Here is a 19,954-nt window from a genome sequence, read left to right as displayed (position 1 = left end):
ACCAACCCATAACATTAAAGTCAAGTAATTAAACAAATTAAATGGATAATTTAAGCATAAAATAAGTATATATTATGATCCATTAATCATTAAGAAAGAACAATTTTTTAATATTGAAAGATTGGAATTGCCTGGCTTTGAAGACACGACATGGAGACAAAGTGAGGTTGTGCTTGTGTTAGTTGGTTTCTCTTTCCCAACCATTATTTTTTTAACTTAGCAACCAACATTATATGTCCTCTTCCCACCTAACTGCGTGTCGGGTGTTCAAAAAATTCGATCAACCTAACTCGAGTTGAAGTTGGTCAAGAAAATAAAAATTTTATGGGTCGGATTGGTCCATGAGTTCTTTTAAAATTAGTTTGAATTGAACAGAACTAACATGGTTCGTGAGTTCTTTTAAAATTATGTGCGTGTGCGTGTGAGCGCGTGCGGGTGTGTTTAATTTGGCTTGTTACGTATTACCATCAGCCTCACAGTTCTAAAATGCGTCTATTAAAGAGAGGTTTTCATACCCTTATAAAAAATGTTTTGTTTCTCTCTTCAACCGATGTGAGATCTCACGATTCATCCTCATTTGTGGTAGCTTCCTCAATGGTACACCGTCCGGTGTCTGGCTCTGATATCATTTGTAACAGCCTAAACTCATCTTCACACCCTTATAAGAAATGTTTTGTTCCTCTCTTCAATCGATGTGAGATCTCACAATCCATCCTCTTTGGGGGCCAGCTTCCTCGCTGGCACACCACCCGGTGTTTGACTCTGATATCATTTGTAACAGTTCAAACTCATCCACCCCTTGGGTCGTTGGCACACCGCTCCATATCTAGCTCTAATACCATTTATAACAACCCGAACTCATCCACCCCCTTCGGGGCCAGAGTTCTTGTTGGCACACTGCACGATGTCTGACTCTAATATCATTTGTAACAACCCAAACTCATCCACCCCCTTGGGAGCCAACGTCTTTGCTGGCATACTACCCGATGTCTAGCTCTAATATCATTTGTAACAGCCCAAACTCACTGTTAGCATATATTGTCCGCTTTGGTCCATCACATATCTCCGTCAACCTCACAGTTTTACCTATTAATATTTTACTTGTATTAAAAATAATAAATAACGAGAACAACTCAAACCAACACAACTCAACCCAATTAGTTTATGGTTGGGTTGGGTTCATCATTTAATAAGGGTTGCTTGAGCTGAAAAATTTACCGTTCCAAATATTTGGGTTGGGTCTAAGAAATATCTCGAGTCGATATGACCTAATTCAACCCATGAACACCTCTGCAAACTACTTAATTTTATTTATGATATATCATTAATCTTCTCCCGTTTTGAACCCACATAATCGAATCAGATATGAACGGATTCGGTGATAGGTTAACTTAGTCGGGTATCGCTAATTATCTTATATTAAGCTTTCCCGTGCTAGTTGGTTCGACTTTCGGACTATTTTTTAAACATTGATGTAACAAGAGCATCAAATTTGTCTAAGATCAAACATAATCTAATTAAAGTCAATAAATATAATTAGCAATTAGAAAAAATGAGATACCTTTAATTAGTTAAGAAATTGTGTTGATATTTTATTTTTGGTTATTTAATAATTTTTTTTAATTTCTTTTATATATATTAACTAACACAAATATATTTATTTATTTAAAAATAAACATATATATTATTATTTTTAAATGTTAATGAATAAATTATATAATTAATAAAGTTGTTTGCTTGTTGAGTTAGGTCCAAGATTAATAAAAGCATTCAACAAACCCTACTTTATAATCATAAAATTAAATAATATAAATATAAAAAAAGACCAACAAATCTTTTATAAAAAATTATTTAATTTCTATTTTTGTCTTGAATTTTAAATAATATATATATTTTTTAATTCTTTTTTAATTATGTTACACTGAGTAAACGAGAGATACATGAATGAACTGCGACTGTCTAATGAAATCCATAGTAAAAATAGGATACTAATAAGGTGTACTTTCCTATTTTGTGGCTCAATTTCGGTAGGTAGTTGTTTCTCTAAAATTGAACCCTAATTCTTCGTCACCGGTCACCACCATAGTAGACCACTATCCTACCATCGAAAGTTGATAGGGCAGAAATTTGAATGATGTGTAGCCGGCACGATGACCGTGCGATCCGTCGAGTTATCATGAATCATTAGAGCAACGAGCAGAGCCTGCGTCGACCTTTTATCTAATAAATGCATCCCTTCCAGAAGTCACAATCGTACTTTGATGGCAGTAGGCTTGTGATTGTGCGGCACTCACTTCCCAACAACAAGTGAGTTATGTTTATTTGTTCTTGTGTCGCTTACGGCCAAGCGATGTATGTTCGAGCCTCTGACCCCGGTTCGAGAAGAAAGTTTTAGAAAATTGAGGTAGAGAGATTTCGAAAGAGAGTTTTGAAAGCAAGATTTGAGAAATTGAAATTGGTGTTATATGGGAATGTAAGCAAAAGGCAACAACAATGGCTTACTGCATATAACTATCGGGTAGGGGGAGAGTGACCTCCTAGAGATTTTTATATGATACATGTGAGTAAGGACAAAACATGCTAGAAGGACTCGTGTTAGTTTGTTGGAATAATCTTCGTTCTTAGAAATGATGAGTAAGTAACTTAACCCGAGTCTTTACTCTTAGAAGCAATGAGTAAGTAACGTAACCATGTCGCAGGGGAATACCTGAGCCATCAGGTACCGAATCTAGATTATGAATTCTGATTCAAATTCTGAGCATGGGTCGTTACAAATGGTATCAAAGCGGTACCTCTCCCAGTAAGTAACAATACCGAAGCCATCAAGTGCCGAATCTAGATTCTGAATTTTGATTCAAATTTTGGGCATGGGTCGTTACAAATGATATCAAAGCGGTACCTCTCCCAATAAGTAACAATACCGAAGCCATCAAATGCCGAATCTAGATTCTGAATTCTGAGTCAAATTTTGGGCATGGATCGTTACAAATGGTATCAGAGCGGTACCTCTCCCCGTAAGTAACAATACCGAAGCCATCAGGTGCCGAATCTAGATTCTGAATTCCGATTCAAATTATGGGCATAAGTCGTTACAAATAGTATCAAAGCGGTACCTCTCCCAGTAAGTAACAATACCGAAGCCATCAGGTCTCGAATCTACATTCTGAATTCTTATTCAAATTCTGTGCATGGGTCGTTACAAATGGTATCAAAGCAGTACCTCTCTCACTAAGTAACGTAACCATGTTGCAGTAGACACAAGGGAATGTTGGGGAAAATAAAATTTAAATGTTTAACAGAAAGTAAAAAAAAAGGGAAAAAAATTATTAAAGTGGGAACTGAAGATGTATATAAATGGAAAGAAGGGGGAAAGAAAGGAGAGAAGCAATTGAACGTGTTCGAAGAACTCACCGCGCGTGATCTCCCGTGATTGTTTTGAATCCTCCCCTCTCTCTCTTCTGCTTCTCTGTTTCTCTCTCTAAAGTCACATCAATTTCTCTCACATTTCAACCTCCAAATCCTTCACACATTCTACATCCTCAAGGTATTGTTCATATCTTTTATCTCAATTGATGTATACTCTGCTTTGATTCTAGTGGAATGTTGTTTTTCCTGTTGTTATTGTGTTTTTTTGTTTCTTCATGATGCGATTGTACTCCTGGATTCTGAGATTGATTCTATCGCTGGTAGACTAGTAGGTTTTGTTCAAATTGTGATGGTTTTTGTATTTTGTTTCTTTAGCAGATTGTAACTGAATAGATAAGAGATTTGGTTTTCGATTAGTTTGTCTATGGACGACGCTCCGATTTCAGACGCTGAGGAATCGAAGAACTCGAGAAGGTTGTTGCAGCAGCCGAATAAGCGCCGAAAAATTGCTTCCGATGTTTGTGCGGAAGGCAGAGAACGGAAGTGGAGGACAGAGGTCGAGCAACAGATCTACTCTTCAAAGCTCGTGGAAGCGATCCGGCAAGTCAGTCGGCGGCGGTCCTCGGCGCAAGCAGGATCTCCAATCAACGGACGATTAGTTCGCGAAACCGCGGATTGCGTTCTTGCCGCCGCAGCCAAGGGGAGGACTCGTTGGAGTCGCGCCATTCTAGCGAGCCGATTCCGCCAGAGGCTCGCGAGGCGTCGGAGGACGAAGAAATTGATCGGCCGTAAACCGTCGCGTATGGCGGAGACGAAGAGCGAGAAAAATAAGAAGTTGCCGGCAGTGCAGAGGAAGGTGAAAATTCTCGGCCGGTTAGTTCCAGGTTGCCGTAAACTCTCATTCCCGAACCTTCTGGAAGAAACAACCGATTACATCTCTGCTTTAGAGATGCAGGTAAGAGCCATGGCAGCGTTGGTCGAACTCCTCGCCGGAGCTCAAAGTAACTAACTCGGAATCTCGAACGATTCTTGAGGTCGATAACCGTTTCACAGACTCGGAAATCGGAATCGCCGCCGTGGTTTTTTTTTTCTCCAATTTATTTTTTCCCGGCGGATATATTTCTATTTGTTTAGATGTTTCATGTATCTTATTGTATATGTTAAATTATAAATTTATTCCCTCTTTTTTTTTTTCTTATCTCAATCAAATTTTAGTCTCTACATTTCTCTCAATTTTGATAGTCATATATTATATGTTTTATATCCAAACTTTTGATTTCTTTTTTGTTTTTTTCAATTTTCACTTTAATAAAATTTTGGTATTAACCATAACGAGTAGAGGTCAATTTAACTGTAAATAAAAAAGGAAACAGAGAGAGATTTTTCTCATAAGCTCAATATGATTGAGGATGCAGATTGTTTTCTTTGCTCCGTCCCGTCCTTTCCTCGCTTTATGTTTGTATACACATACTTAATCCACACAGAATTTTCATAAAATCCTTAGCCCGATCTCGACATGAAAATTGAAATAGGTGACAGGTGTTGGATGAAAATCTCACAAAGGACAGAAAAAGAAGTCGAGGCTCCTCAAAGACATGGTAAAAAATGACTAAGACTCCAAAAGAAAAGGAGTCGAGCCTCGGTTAAGTTTGTTCGAGGGGAGGTGTTGGATGAAAGTCCCGAATCGGCTAATTTAAGGAATGATCATGGGTTTATAATCAAGGAATACATCTCCATTGTATGAGACCTTCTGGAAAAATCAAAAGTAAAACCTTGAGAGTTTATTCTCAAAGTGGACAATATCATACTATTTATCGATATTTATTATTTTTTAAAAAGGGAACTTAGTCAATCAAATCAAAATATTTAATTTAAAACAAAAGATTATGGTAATAATCAATCAATTGAGAATAATAGGATTGTGATTCACACCCATAAATAGAAATTAAAAAAATATATTCACATTATAATTATTTTTCATGATAATTATTATTAAAAAAAAATTAAATATAAATTATAACGACACATATATTCGAGAGACAAAAGCATAATATATGAGATGAATAAATTAACACGTGCGTGTTCTACCATTATCTGTCGATATGTTAGTCGTGTGTCATATCGTTTTTCGAGCTACAGCCTGTCATGTTAAAAAAAAAAAAAAAAAAAAAACATATTAGAAAACAAAAAAACAGTTTTGAAAATTTCTTTTAAATGATTTCGTCTTATTCTCATTTGTTTTTTATTGGCGTTCTTATACATATCCCATGTTCAACGTGCATCCATGTGATCCATTTAATCCCCATCTCTCGAGTCCATTCATTTTTATACATTTTTTAAAATTAATTTACTCGCTCGTAGAATTAAATATCATCGTCATCGAATAAATTATTATTATTATTATTATTATTTTTTAGTTCAACGACTCAAGAAATAGACGAATAGGGTTTAGGGTTGAACATTGGTAACCGATTTTAATGATGTGTTGTGACTTATAAATGTTTAATATTTAAATTTTATAAAATTTTAGTTATTAATGTAACGTTGATATATCGGGTTAAGTTGGATTGTGAACTCTATTTTGATTGTTTCAGACATCCGTCCAACGAATTCGAAATTTTAAGTTAGTCTTAAAATATGTTTTTAACCCAACTCGACCTAACCCATGTACAACCTCAGTTATTTTAAGCGTTTTTTAGCCATGAAACACTACAATATTCTACCGGCATAATTTTTAAAAATTAAAATTTCAATATTCTAATGTTATTTTCAACTTAGTTACGCAAATAAACAACAAAAAGCAAGTATAAATCGAGGTGGGACGAGAAATTGGGTCGGGAGAAATTCGGCTGTGTTTAGTCAGCGTAGATAAATCTTCTACTACCTTCACCATTCTCCAAAACAAGGATTTTTCGCTCGAGAGCGAGTCCCGATAAATTATATGGATATTTCTAGTCAAATTAAAAAAAAAAAAAACACTAATTAATTTATTTTTTTAAGAAAATATTTTGAATTGACCCATTTTTTTCACATTATATAAATAAATATAAAGAATTAGGAATTGTCCAAAAAAAAAAACAAAAAAAAAACTGTAAAATAGCTTTGGAATTGGCGCAGTCAGCTAACAAAATCACCAATCAAGAGACAAAACGTGTTCCAATAAGACATGCCACATGTCAATTTTGTAACGGTGCCTGTCTGTGACAGCCGGTAATGATTAACACTTGTCGTGTTATTATTATTATTTAACATTTAATATGTCGCCTCACTATTTACACTACTTTATTCGCTACTCAAATTCCAACATTATTTTTATATTTATTATTTTTTAAATTATTTATGTCTTTTTTCCTTCGAAAAAAATTTAAATATTTGACCTTTGACACCTTTTAACAATTTTTTCAATTTTGAATTTATAACATTTTTTTAATCTGTGACATGTGTACTGATCGATGATTTACCGCGACGTCGAAATTAGCATGATATACACACTCTCCCTATTTGAAGATATCCATTTAATTCGTGGGGTCGGGTTGGAGAGAGATTTTTCCTCGTTAGCTAAACAGGGTTGGAGACAGAGACTACATTGTCCATCCCCGACTTTCCCCTGTTGGATGATGAAAGTCTCACATCGGCTAATTTAGAGAATGATCATGGGTTTATAATCAATGAATACTCTCTCCATTGGCTTGAGGCCTCTTGGGGAAGCCCAAAGCAAAGCCATGAGAGCTTATGCTCAAAGTGGACAATATCATAACATTGTGGAGAGTCGTGTTCGTCTAACATCCCCCACTTTTAATAAATTCGTAGGGCTTTTGCATAATTTCCTTCGAATCGAGGCGACATCTGTTACTGTCGTTCGTTATTCCATTCAAAGAATCTCTGTCCCAGAACCGTACGTGAGATTTTAGTCGCATACAGCTCCTGCTTTATACGATGAGCATGAAATAAGAGGCAAGGGTTGGAGACGGGGAAGGCTTCCCTGTCCTCATTCAAAGAATCTCCGTCCCAAAACCGTACATGAGATTTTCATCACATACAGCTCCCGCTTTATACGATGAGCATGAAATAAGAGGCAAGGGTCGGAGACAGGGAAGGCTTCCCTGTCCTCACACCACATCGTGAACATCTCTAGTTCTACTCTCGTATGTGCTTGAAAATTCATAAAAGTCCCGACAAGTGTAAATCAAGGTTCAACCTGCAATAATCCAACCGTTCTATCTGATCGTTTATTTTGTTATTTTAGCTTAAAAATGAATAATATAAGAATATTAAAACTTTATATATTTGGATAAAATTATGAAAAAAAAAAATAAAAATAAAAAGGAGCATGTGAATATTTTAATTGTAGAAATGGACAGATGCTATGATTAAAGAGGAAGACGACAAAACAAATGGAGGCATCTACTCCACTTACTTTTTGAGTGGGCCAACTTGGGGCCGAAGCCCACCTCACTTGGGCCCATCAATATTGGGCTGGGCCCAACCATTGCAATAAACGACAAAACACATGGGCCCACTAACAAAATCCGAATCAGCCCTACATTTGGCAATGTCCTCTACATCATACAATACAAGATAGCACACTCCAAAAAGAGACGCTACAAAGGGGAAAGCGACTTTACAATATTAATTAATAATTATAAATAAATACCCAAAAACAAAAATATCCAAAAATGTTTTATATTTAGGGTTTTAGGGTTTTTTTTTCTTCCCAAAATACCCTCGGTATATTATGTTACTTATTTTGATGTCATCTTTACCCGAGTCGTGGGATACTATTGTTGCTACGATCAGTAGTCCACGAGGATTTGATAAACTGAAGTTCGATGAAATTCGAGATGTAGTTCTTAGCGAAAGTATTTGCAAATGGAAAATCGGAAATTCATCAGGCAATGCTCTCAGTGTTGATCGAAGGGGAAGAAGTAAATCAAAGGTCTCAAACAATGGGCGATCAAAATCAAGGAACCGAGGAGAATCTCTAAACAAACCAAACGTTAAGTGTTGGAGTTGTGGAGAAAAATGTCACTTTCGGGTAGATTGTACAAAGAGGAAGCAGAATCACAAATCGAAAGATGACAATGATTCGGTAAATTCAGCAGAAGACATTGGGGATGCTTTAATCCTCAGCGTGAAAAGATGCACCTGAATCCTTAGGGGTGTACATTCAACCCGATAACCCGACAACCTGGACCAACCCAACCCAAACTATGAGGGTTGGGTTGGGTTGGGTTGGATTAGCTTTTCGGGTTGGTTTGGGTTCATTTTTCTGAACCTGAACTGACTTGGTTCGGTTTTGGGTTCATGGGACAAAACCCTAAATTGTAAACCGAAACCCGTAAAAGAAATAGTAACTGATTCGCCTCTAAAACTTGTGCAGAATGAATCTCTGATTTATTTTACTCTCGAATGCTGAATTAATTGATTTTTATCCATGTCGCTTGAATCTATAGCTGTTTCACGATTAAGTTTTGAATTCATTAATTTTCCGTAATATTATCAAATGTCGTACGCGCAAAGTTCTATGTATGTCGCATTATATACAACAATTATTATCATAGTTTCTAGAACGTGAAATGTTTTGATGCTTGAATCTTCTGAATACAGAGTTTGTCTAAAGAAAAGATGAAGGATGATTTAAGTTGGAAATAATGGAGATCGTCACGTTGGAACTTATCTATATCAATGCGTGGATACATGAGGGCCAATGTTTCGATAGAATCTTGATGGATGGATGTTCGGAATGTCTAGATGGAAGGAACGACATGTGGGTCCGTTCTCGATGGTATGATCAAGTGAGCTGCGATAACCAATGACGCTCCATGACTTGGGATGACATCAAGATATATGGATCATGTTAATTGGGAATCAAGATGAGACGATGGGATGTGATGTTGCATATGAGAGACTTTGTCTCTGAGTAGAGTGAATGATTTGACCTAGTATAGAGACGAGTCAGTTGTGCCACCGATGTTTAAACGTGTATTTGCAGGCGGCATGTGTGGCCGTATCTATATATATATATATATTTATTTATTTATATTATTTATTGATTATAAGATTTTAATAGCACATTTTCTATTTTCAAATTATAAAATAGTTGTTATTAAGCAATGTCCCAACGTATATATTTTTTAAAATAGGCTCGAGTCAACGAGTCAAGCTAAGGGTCGGATCTAACCCATTGGTGAAAATCGAAAGTTTTTTTTTTTTTGACAAATCACCATAATTCTTACAAACGCAATCGATTCAAAACAATTTTCAGCAAGACGATCAAAATGATGCTGCAAGCATTTTTCATCTCTTGGTTTAGAACGAAATTGAATCTCACTACCTCTATTTTGATGGAGAATTTATGAAATTCCTTTGAAGATTTGAAGATCGTCACTACGTCTCAATTGAAACTATCATAGCTGCCCTAGTTTGTCTCAAACCATCGTTACACGCCACAATTTATGAGAAATTGTCACACGTCAATTACCTATCTATGTGCATGGAAATGGTAACACATTTTTAACAGTAAATTTTTTTTATAAATAAATACCAATAAAATACAAACAATTCTCTAATATAGAGTTAAAAAGATATTATTTATTGATATTTTTTAAAATAAAATATAAAATTTATGAATATTTTTATTTAGCTATTTTGACCTTGAATATTGATTAAAAGAAATTATTTTTATTTTCTAATTTAACTAAAATTCATAACTTTTTTTTACCCAAATTGAAAGAAATTTTAAAAATTAAATGATTTTCAAACAATATATATATCTTCATAAAAAAAATATATATATATATATATATATATAAGAAAATTCTTATTGAATGTCGAGATATCTCACCGATTATATTAAAACTTTTTAATATTGTTTAAAAATTCCTTAATATTTTTTTAAAAAAGTTAATAGATATTTATAAAATTTTTAAAAATGGAAAGTTTTAAAAATATTCTTTAAAAGTAAACTTTCTGTCTAAAATTAACTAGATTTAAAAAAAAAAAAAAATAGCAAGCTTATAATTTAAGCTAAAAAAAAAAAAAAAAAAAAAAAAAATCAACCAGCCACAATAAATAATTTAAACTAATATCAAATAAATAAAATCCTTAGCCATTAAGATTTAACGTGCATCCATTAAATTATACGCGCTTGGTTCTAACAATAAGAGATAGCTGTCTTTTTTTTTTTTTTTTTTTTTTTGGCCGTTTTCTTCCGCAATTGGATTATATGAAATTACGTACCATGATTTTCACATTTCCATTTATAATGATTATATATGAAATATAAATCCAGGAAAAGAAGCATTTGAATTTCAAAATTAAAATAATTCCTATGTACAATCAACAAGAACATTCTACAAATTGCCTAATGAATTGACTACTGATTTGAAGGAGATTAAGCAACTTAGGGTTCGTACTAATTACGGTCCCACTAACAGATTCAACAAAACCTTAATCAATAAGAGAGTGCAAAAATCGAAAAGGAAATCGATAAATTAACCAAACAAACAAAGGAATCTCATACTATGTGCTATAACGATTCGTTGTTGATCTTACCAGATAATGCGGTTTTAATCGTCGCCGAGGAAGCGACAAGTGATGGAAATGGAATCAATCGCCGGGCGAAAGAGGAGTGCGTGCATAGAGATTACAAGTTGCAGCCGTAGAAGACGAAGAAGAAGCCGATCATGGAGACTAAGGCGACGGATTCAAAGGCGGTCATGACGGACCAGACGAGGTCGTCGACAACCGGAGTGTTGAGAAGGCCGCGAGGCAAACGGCGAAACCAGGCGGAGCTCCAGTTCCATGAGAAAAGCGAGGAGAGGACATCGGTCCACCGGAATATGGAAGATCTGATGGAAAATTCGAATTCCGGCCACCAGAATGCCGATCTCGATGAACTTCCCGCCATTGCTGCTTCTTCGACTCCTTGAAAACTCTGGCGAGATTCTAGAGTCTGCGGGGTTATAAAATCAAGCATAGTGTGGAAATGATTTGCTGCGGCCGTGTGTACACGGAAATTGGTGCGCCCTATCTAACTTAACGAGGAAGTTGAGTGTTTAATAGCTAGTTCTTGTTAGACTTAGACGAACACGACTCTCCACAATGGTATAATATTGTTCGAGCATAAGCTCTCATGGCTTTGCTTTGTGTTCACAATGGTATGATATTATCCGAGCATAAGTTCTCATGGCTTTGCTTTGTGTCTCTCAAAAGACCCCGTACACTGTATTATTTGATTATAAATTCATGATCATTTCCTAAATTAATAAAAATATTTTAAAAGTAAATATTTAAACGTTAGTAAATAATATATCAGATGTTAATAGACAATTTTTATCCATATTAATAAATATTTTTTTATTTTTATAAAGATAAAAAAAAATGTTTATTTTATGGGTTTTTTTTGGATTAATAATTTTTTTTAATTATAAGGGTATTTTTGTAATTTGGGACGGTTTCCATAATAAATTAGTAATTAATATTTAAATTATCTTTTTTAACCCATTTTTAAAATGATAATTAGTGGTTTAAATATGTCTTAATTAAGTCTAGACCGCGTCTGGACTACACGCGACGAACGAGGACGTGGGGCTGCGGACTTAACCCGACAGTAAAAGAAACGCTGGCGGCTGTGATTGCCTACGATGCAAAATCGGGTCCACATTAAGCTGGAATCCGATGTGGCAGTTCGCAGAATTCAAATGTGGACGAGAAATCGCGACCGTAAATCTGTAATCGTTGGATGAGGAAAAAGAGAATGAGGTTTGATGTACGGTTGTGATTAAGGGTTCAAAAAGCGTAGACAGAGAATGGACGTTGACAGGTTGCGAATTCCAAGCTTCTGGGTGGGTGTTTGGTTGCGGGGATTCCAGTTTAAATAATTGGAGGGAAAAATCTTTATTTTAATTTTTAATTTATTATTTAATAAAATTTGAAAATATGGTCAACATTGTGTCGTTTTTATTGTTTTAAAATTATTATTATTGTTATTATTTATTTAATTTAAAATATGAACTAAAAAATAAAAAATAAAAAACAAAAAACAAAACAAAATATTTTACGAAAATATCGATATATTTACTCGAGTAAATTTACGACTTTAATTAACTGTTGGAACCTCAATTATTCAATCAAAAAGTGCTTCTAATTTTTTCGGTGTGAGATCCAACATCGATTGAAGAGGTGAATGAAACATTCCTTATAAGAGCGTGAAACCTCTCTTTAGCAGACGCGTTTTAAAATAACGAGGTCAATGACAATATGTAACAGGTCAAAGCGGACAATATCTGTTCATCGATTGAAGAGGTGAATGAAACATTCCTTATAAGAGCGTGAAACCTCTCTCTAGCAGACACATTTTAAAGTAATGAGGCTAATGACAATATGTAATGGGTCAAAGCGGACAGTACATGTTATTGATGGGCTTTGGGTTATTACAAATGATATTAGAGTTAGACATTATGCGATGTGCCAGCGAGAACGCTGACCCCCATGGGAGGTGGATTGTGAGATTCTAGATCGGTTGAAGAGGAGAACGAAACATTTCTTATAAGAGTGCGGGAACCTCTCATTAGTAGACATGTCTTAAAATTGTGAAGCTGACGACACGTAACAGGAAAAAACGGACAATATCTGTTAGCGGTGGACTTGTACTATTACATTCGATATTTTTAAAATACTTAAGTCTACACCGCTCAAATAATACATGACGTTTACATATTGAGTTGAGTTGTAACCTTATTTCGGGTCCCGACAAAAAAAAATGTCGACTTGCAAATCGAACCAATTTTTTAGTTTACGAAAAAATTCAGCCCAACAAAAAATAATTTAATCGAACCTAATATTTACGATTTAAGTTGAACAATCCAAGTTGATCGTGCTATCAGGTCATACGAATACCCTAAATTTAAGTTAACTTAAAAATAAAAAAAAGTTTAAATTGCATGCTTACGTGTGATTCTATTAGGGTCGTGTCCTAAACTATATGACTACGGGTCGAAGAGTCCCAACAACAAAACCAAAGGGCAAATAGGTAATTTAACACACAATTTTTTTTTTTTTCTTTTTCGAAAACACTAAGTTAAACAAATTGAGAGAGTAAAATGGGAGTTGCAAGAGAAGAAAAGAAGTTCAAAACAAATTGACTGTAAGGGCTGTTCCTGTTTCCTCCAAAGTCTCAACAAATCCATCAATTCATTCACCCATTTCATCGATTCATCAATCCATCCACCAAATTGCCAACCAGAGGCTGCCCATTTCGCTCACGCACACAACAGCAAAGCAAAAAGCCGGACCAAAAACAGCTCAATCCCAACCCCTCAAATCCTCCCCCACACGCTTTGGTTTCAATTTCGAGCCACCCCATTTCTCATCGAAGAACAACCCACTTCACCGCCGGCAATGTCTCTCCGACCCACCACGCGAACCGATGTCCGTAAGAAGTCTTACAAGACCGGTGTGGATGCCGATGAGGCTAGAAGGAGGAGAGAGGATAATCTGGTTGAGATCAGGAAGAACAAGCGCGAGGATAACTTGCTGAAGAAGAGGAGAGAAGGGCTTCTCTTGCATTCCCAGCAATTGCTCGATGCTGCTCAGAATGCCGCCGTCGTCGAGAAGCGCGTATGGTTTTACATCCCTTTTCTTTTGTGATTTGAATTGATCGGAGTTGTTTTTTTCATTCTTCTCATGTGGGGTTTCTTTGATTTGGTTCATTCTTATTTGGGTTTATGCCGAAATGGTGGATTATACTGCCAATTTGGATTCTGATTCATAGATTTTGTCAAATCTGATTCTGGGTTGTCGAGTAGATTCGTTAAGCAATAGTTTTGAACCGGGGGGAAAGTGTTTTGGATGCGATTTCCATTTTTTTCATTGAAACAAATGAAATTTCTCTGATCTTTTATTTGCACGAGTCACTGTTGAAGTGGGTTGTTTTTAGTGTTGAACTAGCATACGTAGATCTTTGGACCCTGGTTTTATATGAGGTTTGGATGTTATTTCACGATGGGGAATCGCAAGACATGTCATTATGATTGATGTATTCCCCCGTTGTTCTTGCTAATTCAATGAAAGGTTCAGCAGCCATGAAATGACAATGAAGAACAGCATAATTCTTTTGATCTGATTTGTTGTTGTTTGGCACTGTCAGTTGGAGAGTATTCCTGTGTTGGTACAAGGAGTGTGGTCTGCTGATACAGCAGCTCAGCTGGAATCTACTACTCAATTTAGAAAGCTATTATCTATTGGTAAGTTTGTTGTTAAAATGACTGAAATTTTTTCCTTTTAATATCCATTGTGGTTCAATCTTGATTTGATTTATGAGCAGAGCGTAGCCCCCCAATTGATGAAGTGATTAAAGCTGGTGTAGTTCCCAAGTTCGTGGAGTTTCTTGGAAGGCATGATCTACCTCAGTTGCAAGTTGGATTCTTTGAAACATTTTGTTCTATTTCCATTCTGTACCTTTTGGTTTTAGTTGAATGATTTGAAGATACTAATACGATTTACGATCTGAATGGATGCAGTTTGAAGCTGCATGGGCCTTGACCAATGTTGCATCTGGAACATCGGAGCATACACGAGTTGTTATTGACCATGGTGCTGTGCCTATTTTTGTACAACTTTTGAGCTCAGGAAGTGACGATGTTAGAGAGCAGGTTGGCACGATTCTTTCTTTTTCCTCTTCTTTTCGCAATGACAGTAGCTTTTTATTAGGCATCATGAACTGATAAACTTACGAAAAAGCGAGCCAAGCTTCTCTAGCTGAGGGAGATTATACGTAGGCGCTTAGTCTGTTTGTGAAAACCTGTAAGGGGTAATAACTGCATACGAAATATGGTGAAATTGATGCTTTTACGTGTATTCAATTCGGTAATTTCCAGATTCTTTTGTCGTCCCTTGAAGGATAGAAGGTGCTAATATTTTCGATAACGTTTAGTAATTCAAGTTTCTCATTATCTTTCAGTCAAATTTTCAGCTTGTTGTCCATTGATCCCATGGTTGTTTATCTTTCTATTTCGATTACTAGCATTGGCATATGGATCAAGAAAGGACGCAACAACAGAGCGACTTTCGATATCTAATTTTCTCCCCATTTTTTATGCCTTAAAAACTATAAGACTAGTTTAGAAGATGCTCGTTTTTCTTTATGTAATCCCTGGGGCTTATAGTTCTGGTATTTATATCAAGAGGGACCAGCTTGATGGAAGACATAAGTACTTTCTAATTTCTGGTGACAACATGACTAGAGGGCGTGCCTTGTCATTTGGGTATCTCCAAAGCTACTTCGAAGAGATAGTTGTGTGAGATCCCACATCGGTTGGGGAGGAGAACGAAACATTCTTTATAAGGATGTGGAAACCTCTCCCTTGCAGACGTGTTTTAATAACCTTGAGGGGAAGCTCGAAAAGGGAAAGCCAAAAGAGGACAATATCTGCTAACGGTGGGCTTGAGCTGTTACGAATGGTATCAGAGCCAAACACCAGGTAATGTGCCAGCGAGGACGCTGGCCCCCAAGGGGATGGATTGTGAGATCCCACATCGGTTAGAAAGGGGAACGAAGCATTCCTTTTAAGGGTGTGGAAACCTCTCCCTAGTAGACGCATTTTAAAAACCTTGAGGGGAAGCTCGAATGGGAAAGCCCAAAGAGGACAATATCTGCTAGTGGTGTGCTTGGACCGTTACAGCTTGATTGCGAAAATTAAGTTACAATTATCATTACCCAACTGCATGTATTATCAATAGGGAGCTTTACCGTATTTGAATCGATAAGCTGTTGTGGCTATCTTTGGCATCAAAGTCATCCTTGCATGCTGTAGAAAGTCTTTGAAGAGCTTTTTCCAAGGAAATAGGGATTTTGAAGACAGAAATATAATAAGTTGGAGTACTTGAAATTAGATATTGAGTTATGTGAATTTAACTCTTTGCCATTTGCTAAGTCTGTTCTTAATCTTGCTTTCCCACCGGACCCGAAACGATGGAGGGTTTGGGTGCTCCTCTCCGACATACATTCAGATAAAGCATCAGCCAATTAATAGTGCTCTGAAAGAGTATTGAGGCATGCTGATTTGTTTAATACAGTGATTTCTGTTTTCTTGCACAGGCTGTGTGGGCCTTAGGTAATGTTGCTGGCGACTCTCCCACTTGTCGGGATCTTGTTCTTAGCCACGGTGCACTCGTGCCATTACTTTCCCAACTAAACGAGCACTCGAAATTATCCATGCTGAGGAATGCAACATGGACTTTATCTAATTTCTGTCGTGGGAAGCCTCCCACACCGTTTGAACAGGTTTATATTTCATTCGACCTCGTCGATTCCAGATCTAACTTTGAATTTCTTTGTAACATGTACTTTTCCATTATCATGAACCTTGTTGGTGATTAACTTGCATTTACTCAGGTGAAACCTGCTTTACCAATTCTCAGGCAACTGATTCACTTGAATGATGAAGAAGTTCTAACTGACGCCTGCTGGGCTCTCTCCTACCTTTCAGACGGTCCGAACGAAAAAATTCAAGCTGTAATAGAAGCAGGAGTTTGTCCTAGACTTGTAGAACTTCTGCTGTAAGTTCGTGTATCTTTAAGTTCTCAAACAAACACATATTAATTCTTAGAATTTTTTGATAACTGAGGCTGTGAGAGTCCAACATCGGTTGGGGAGGAGAACAAAACACCCTTTATAAGGGTGTGGAAACCTTTCCCTAGCAGACGTGTTTTAAAGCTTTGAGGGGAAGCCCAAAAGGGAAAGTCCAAAGAGGACAATATTTGCTAGCGGTGGGCTTGGGCTGTTACAAATGGTATTAGAGACAGACATAGGACAATGTGCCAGCGAGGAGGCTGTTCCTCGAAGTGGGTAGACACGAGGCGGTGTGCCAGTGAGGACACTGAGCTCCAAAGGAGGGTGGATTTGGTGGGAGTCCCACATTGATTGGAGAAAGGAACGAGTGCCAGCGAGGACGCTGGGCCCCAAAGGGGGTGGATTGTGAGAGTCCCACGTTCATTGGAGAGGAGAACGAAACACCCTTTACAAGGGTGTGGAAACCTTTCTCTAGCAGACGCATTTTAAAGCCTTGAGGGGAAGCCCAAAGAGGACAATATCTGCTAGCGGTGGGCTTGAGCCGTTACAGAGGTGCCGGCTCGTCATTAATTAATAGTACTGAGTGCTAGAACATATCAATGCCTTTGCTCTTAGTGATCATACAAAATTTGTTTCTGTTCTTTTATTTGTTACTGAACAAAATTTGTTCCTGTTAGCCACCAATCGCCGTCGGTTTTGGTGCCAGCTCTTCGTACGGTTGGAAACATCGTTACTGGTGATGATGCTCAGACACAGGTACCTGCGTAGATTGTTTATTGATGGCCTTTCCATTAGTTTAATTTCTCGATGCATTGATCATTTTGCTAATCTTGTCCTGTAAATCTGCTTTTTCTTGTAAATTTCATTGACTTTGCTGATGATTTTTTTCCTCCTTTTCCAGTTTGTGATTGACAACCAAGTTTTACCTAATCTCTATCAACTTCTCACTCAAAACCACAAAAAAAGCATCAAGAAAGAAGCTTGTTGGACAATCTCCAACATCACTGCAGGAAATAGAGCTCAGATACAGGTACCCAATTGCCTTCGGCTATAGTTTCGGTTTCTTGAAAGAAAATGGCCGAGTTTGGTCCTTGTTTGTTTGCGTTTGCAAGTTGTCCGTGACATGAAGAATCGATTTTCTCATCGGGTTTGTGGGTTGTTACTTAGAAGAAATGTCACTGAAACTTAGTAAAACGTTCGAGGTGTCTGTCTGTTCAACATGATTGAAATGTCGAATTGCGGTATGTGCAGGCAGTTATTGAGGCAAATATTGTCCTTCCTCTTGTTCATCTCCTTCAACATGCAGAATTTGACATCAAGAAGGAGGCTGGGTGGGCTATTTCCAATGCCACCTCCGGAGGATCTCATCAGCAGATTCAGTAAGAAACAGTTTGTTTAGTTCTTGGCGTGTTATGATTTACTCCGCTGTATAAACTCTCATACCAAAATGAAGAAGCAGGATCTTATCTGTTAGATCCCACCTCGGTTAGAGAGGAGAACTTAACATTCTTTATAAGGGTGTGGAAATCTCTCCCTAGTAGACATGTTTTAAAAACCTTGAGAGAAAACCCGAAAGGGAAAGTCTAAAGAGGACAATATCTGCCAGGGATGGGCTTGGACTGTTACAAATGGTTTCAGAGCCAGACATCGGGCGATGTGCCAACAAGGAGGCTGAACCTGAAGGGGTTGGACACAAGGCCTTGTGCCAACAAGGACGCTGGGCCCTGAATGGGGGTGGATTGGAGGATCCCACATCGATTAGAGAAGGGAACGAGTGCCAGCGAGGACGCTGGGCCCCGAAGGGAGGTGGATTGTGAGATCCCACCTCGGTTGGAGAGGAAAACTTTGCATTCTTTATAAGGGTGTGGAAACCTCTTTATAGTAGACGCGTTTTAAAACCTTGAGGGGAAGCCCGAAAGGGAAAGCCCAAAGAGGACAATATCTGCTACCGGTGTGCTTGGACTGTTACATTATCCATCATTAGGTGACAATCTTTGTTATAAGACAAACATGCCAAACTATAACAAGTCGAATACCTGAATCGACAGCCCCTGATATGATCCAAATCCTCGAAAGCACTTTTACGAAGAGCGTTTTGCTGTTTTTATACCCTTCACAAATGTATCTGTAAATGTTCTCCTGGTCTAGTATAGTAGATAACAGGCTTATCAGCAGATTGTCTGGCATTGATCATTGACTCATTAGCATAACTTTAGCAGTGTTTTTGCTGGACAAAGCTGTGGGTTTAGCATAATCATTATTTGATACAGGTATCTGGTTACTCAAGGTTGCATCAAACCACTCTGTGACCTTTTGACCTGTCCAGACCCACGGATCGTGACAGTATGCCTGGAGGGGCTCGATAACATTCTGAAGGTCGGCGAGGCTGACAAGGACATGGGAATGAACGGAGGAGTAAACATCTACGCTCAAGCCATTGACGAATGCGAGGGACTCGATAAGATTGAAAACTTGCAGACTCACGACAACAACGAGATCTACGAGAAGGCAGTGAAGATGTTGGAGAGATACTGGGCGGAAGAAGACGAGGAGCCAGAGCAGAACCCGCAGCAGAACGGAGACGTGAATCAACCGGGGTTTGCATTTGGTACAAACCAGCCAAATGTTCCACCTGGTGGGTTCAAGTTCGGGTGAAATGTGTAGTAGGTTGAGAAGGAAGTGTTGCATCAAATGATTTGTAGGTGGCTTGTTCTTGTTTGGTTCTTGATTGGTGTAGTGAAGCTTCAAGTTTTTATATTTGCTTAGCTCGTGTTTGTGGTTCACAAGGGTCAGGGTTTTTGATCTGGTCCACGGCTGTTACTTCTCTGGAGTTTTGTTTTTCTTTGTTCTTTTTGGTCAGCCAGCGTTATCTATGTCAAGCCTTTTCCTTTCCTTTTTATCCAAAACTTGACTTTGTACTTATACAGAACATATATACATATTGGTCTGTTCTTCTATAACTAGGACGGGAGATCGAATCATCGATTTTTAGAATGGTAATTGGTGCTTTATTCA

At 37.4% G+C, this 19,954-nt stretch overlaps 3 protein-coding genes across 3 annotated transcripts; 2 read left to right on the top strand and 1 right to left on the bottom strand.

The window, feature by feature from the left end:
* The first annotated feature begins 3,367 nt into the window (after positions 1–3,367).
* On the top strand, positions 3,368–4,560 carry LOC111798588 (transcription factor bHLH149). Its single transcript, XM_023681832.2, has 2 exons — positions 3,368–3,544; positions 3,745–4,560. The coding sequence occupies exon 2, from the start codon at positions 3,791–3,793 to the stop codon at positions 4,373–4,375; it is 585 nt and encodes a 194-aa protein (XP_023537600.2). The 5' UTR covers positions 3,368–3,544; positions 3,745–3,790; the 3' UTR covers positions 4,376–4,560.
* Positions 4,561–10,652: 6,092 nt separating this feature from the next.
* On the bottom strand, positions 10,653–11,336 carry LOC147792048 (uncharacterized). Its single transcript, XM_087125694.1, has one exon. It carries the CDS (start codon positions 11,273–11,275, stop codon positions 11,012–11,014), a length of 264 nt encoding a protein of 87 aa, XP_086981820.1. The 5' UTR covers positions 11,276–11,336; the 3' UTR covers positions 10,653–11,011.
* Positions 11,337–13,474: 2,138 nt separating this feature from the next.
* On the top strand, positions 13,475–19,954 carry LOC111798587 (importin subunit alpha-4). The gene is made up of 10 exons (XM_023681831.2): positions 13,475–13,986; positions 14,516–14,612; positions 14,693–14,784; positions 14,889–15,020; positions 16,466–16,651; positions 16,763–16,926; positions 17,617–17,695; positions 17,841–17,969; positions 18,191–18,318; positions 19,210–19,954. The coding sequence occupies exons 1-10, from the start codon at positions 13,768–13,770 to the stop codon at positions 19,592–19,594; spliced, it is 1,611 nt and encodes a 536-aa protein (XP_023537599.2). The 5' UTR covers positions 13,475–13,767; the 3' UTR covers positions 19,595–19,954.

This window comes from Cucurbita pepo, chromosome 7 (genome assembly GCF_057944985.1).
Source record: "Cucurbita pepo subsp. pepo isolate OVF chromosome 7, ASM5794498v1, whole genome shotgun sequence".
NCBI classification, from domain to species: domain Eukaryota; kingdom Viridiplantae; phylum Streptophyta; class Magnoliopsida; order Cucurbitales; family Cucurbitaceae; genus Cucurbita; species Cucurbita pepo.
The sequence above is the reverse complement of the archived record's forward strand: the minus strand, read 5'-3'. Positions and strand labels throughout refer to the sequence as shown.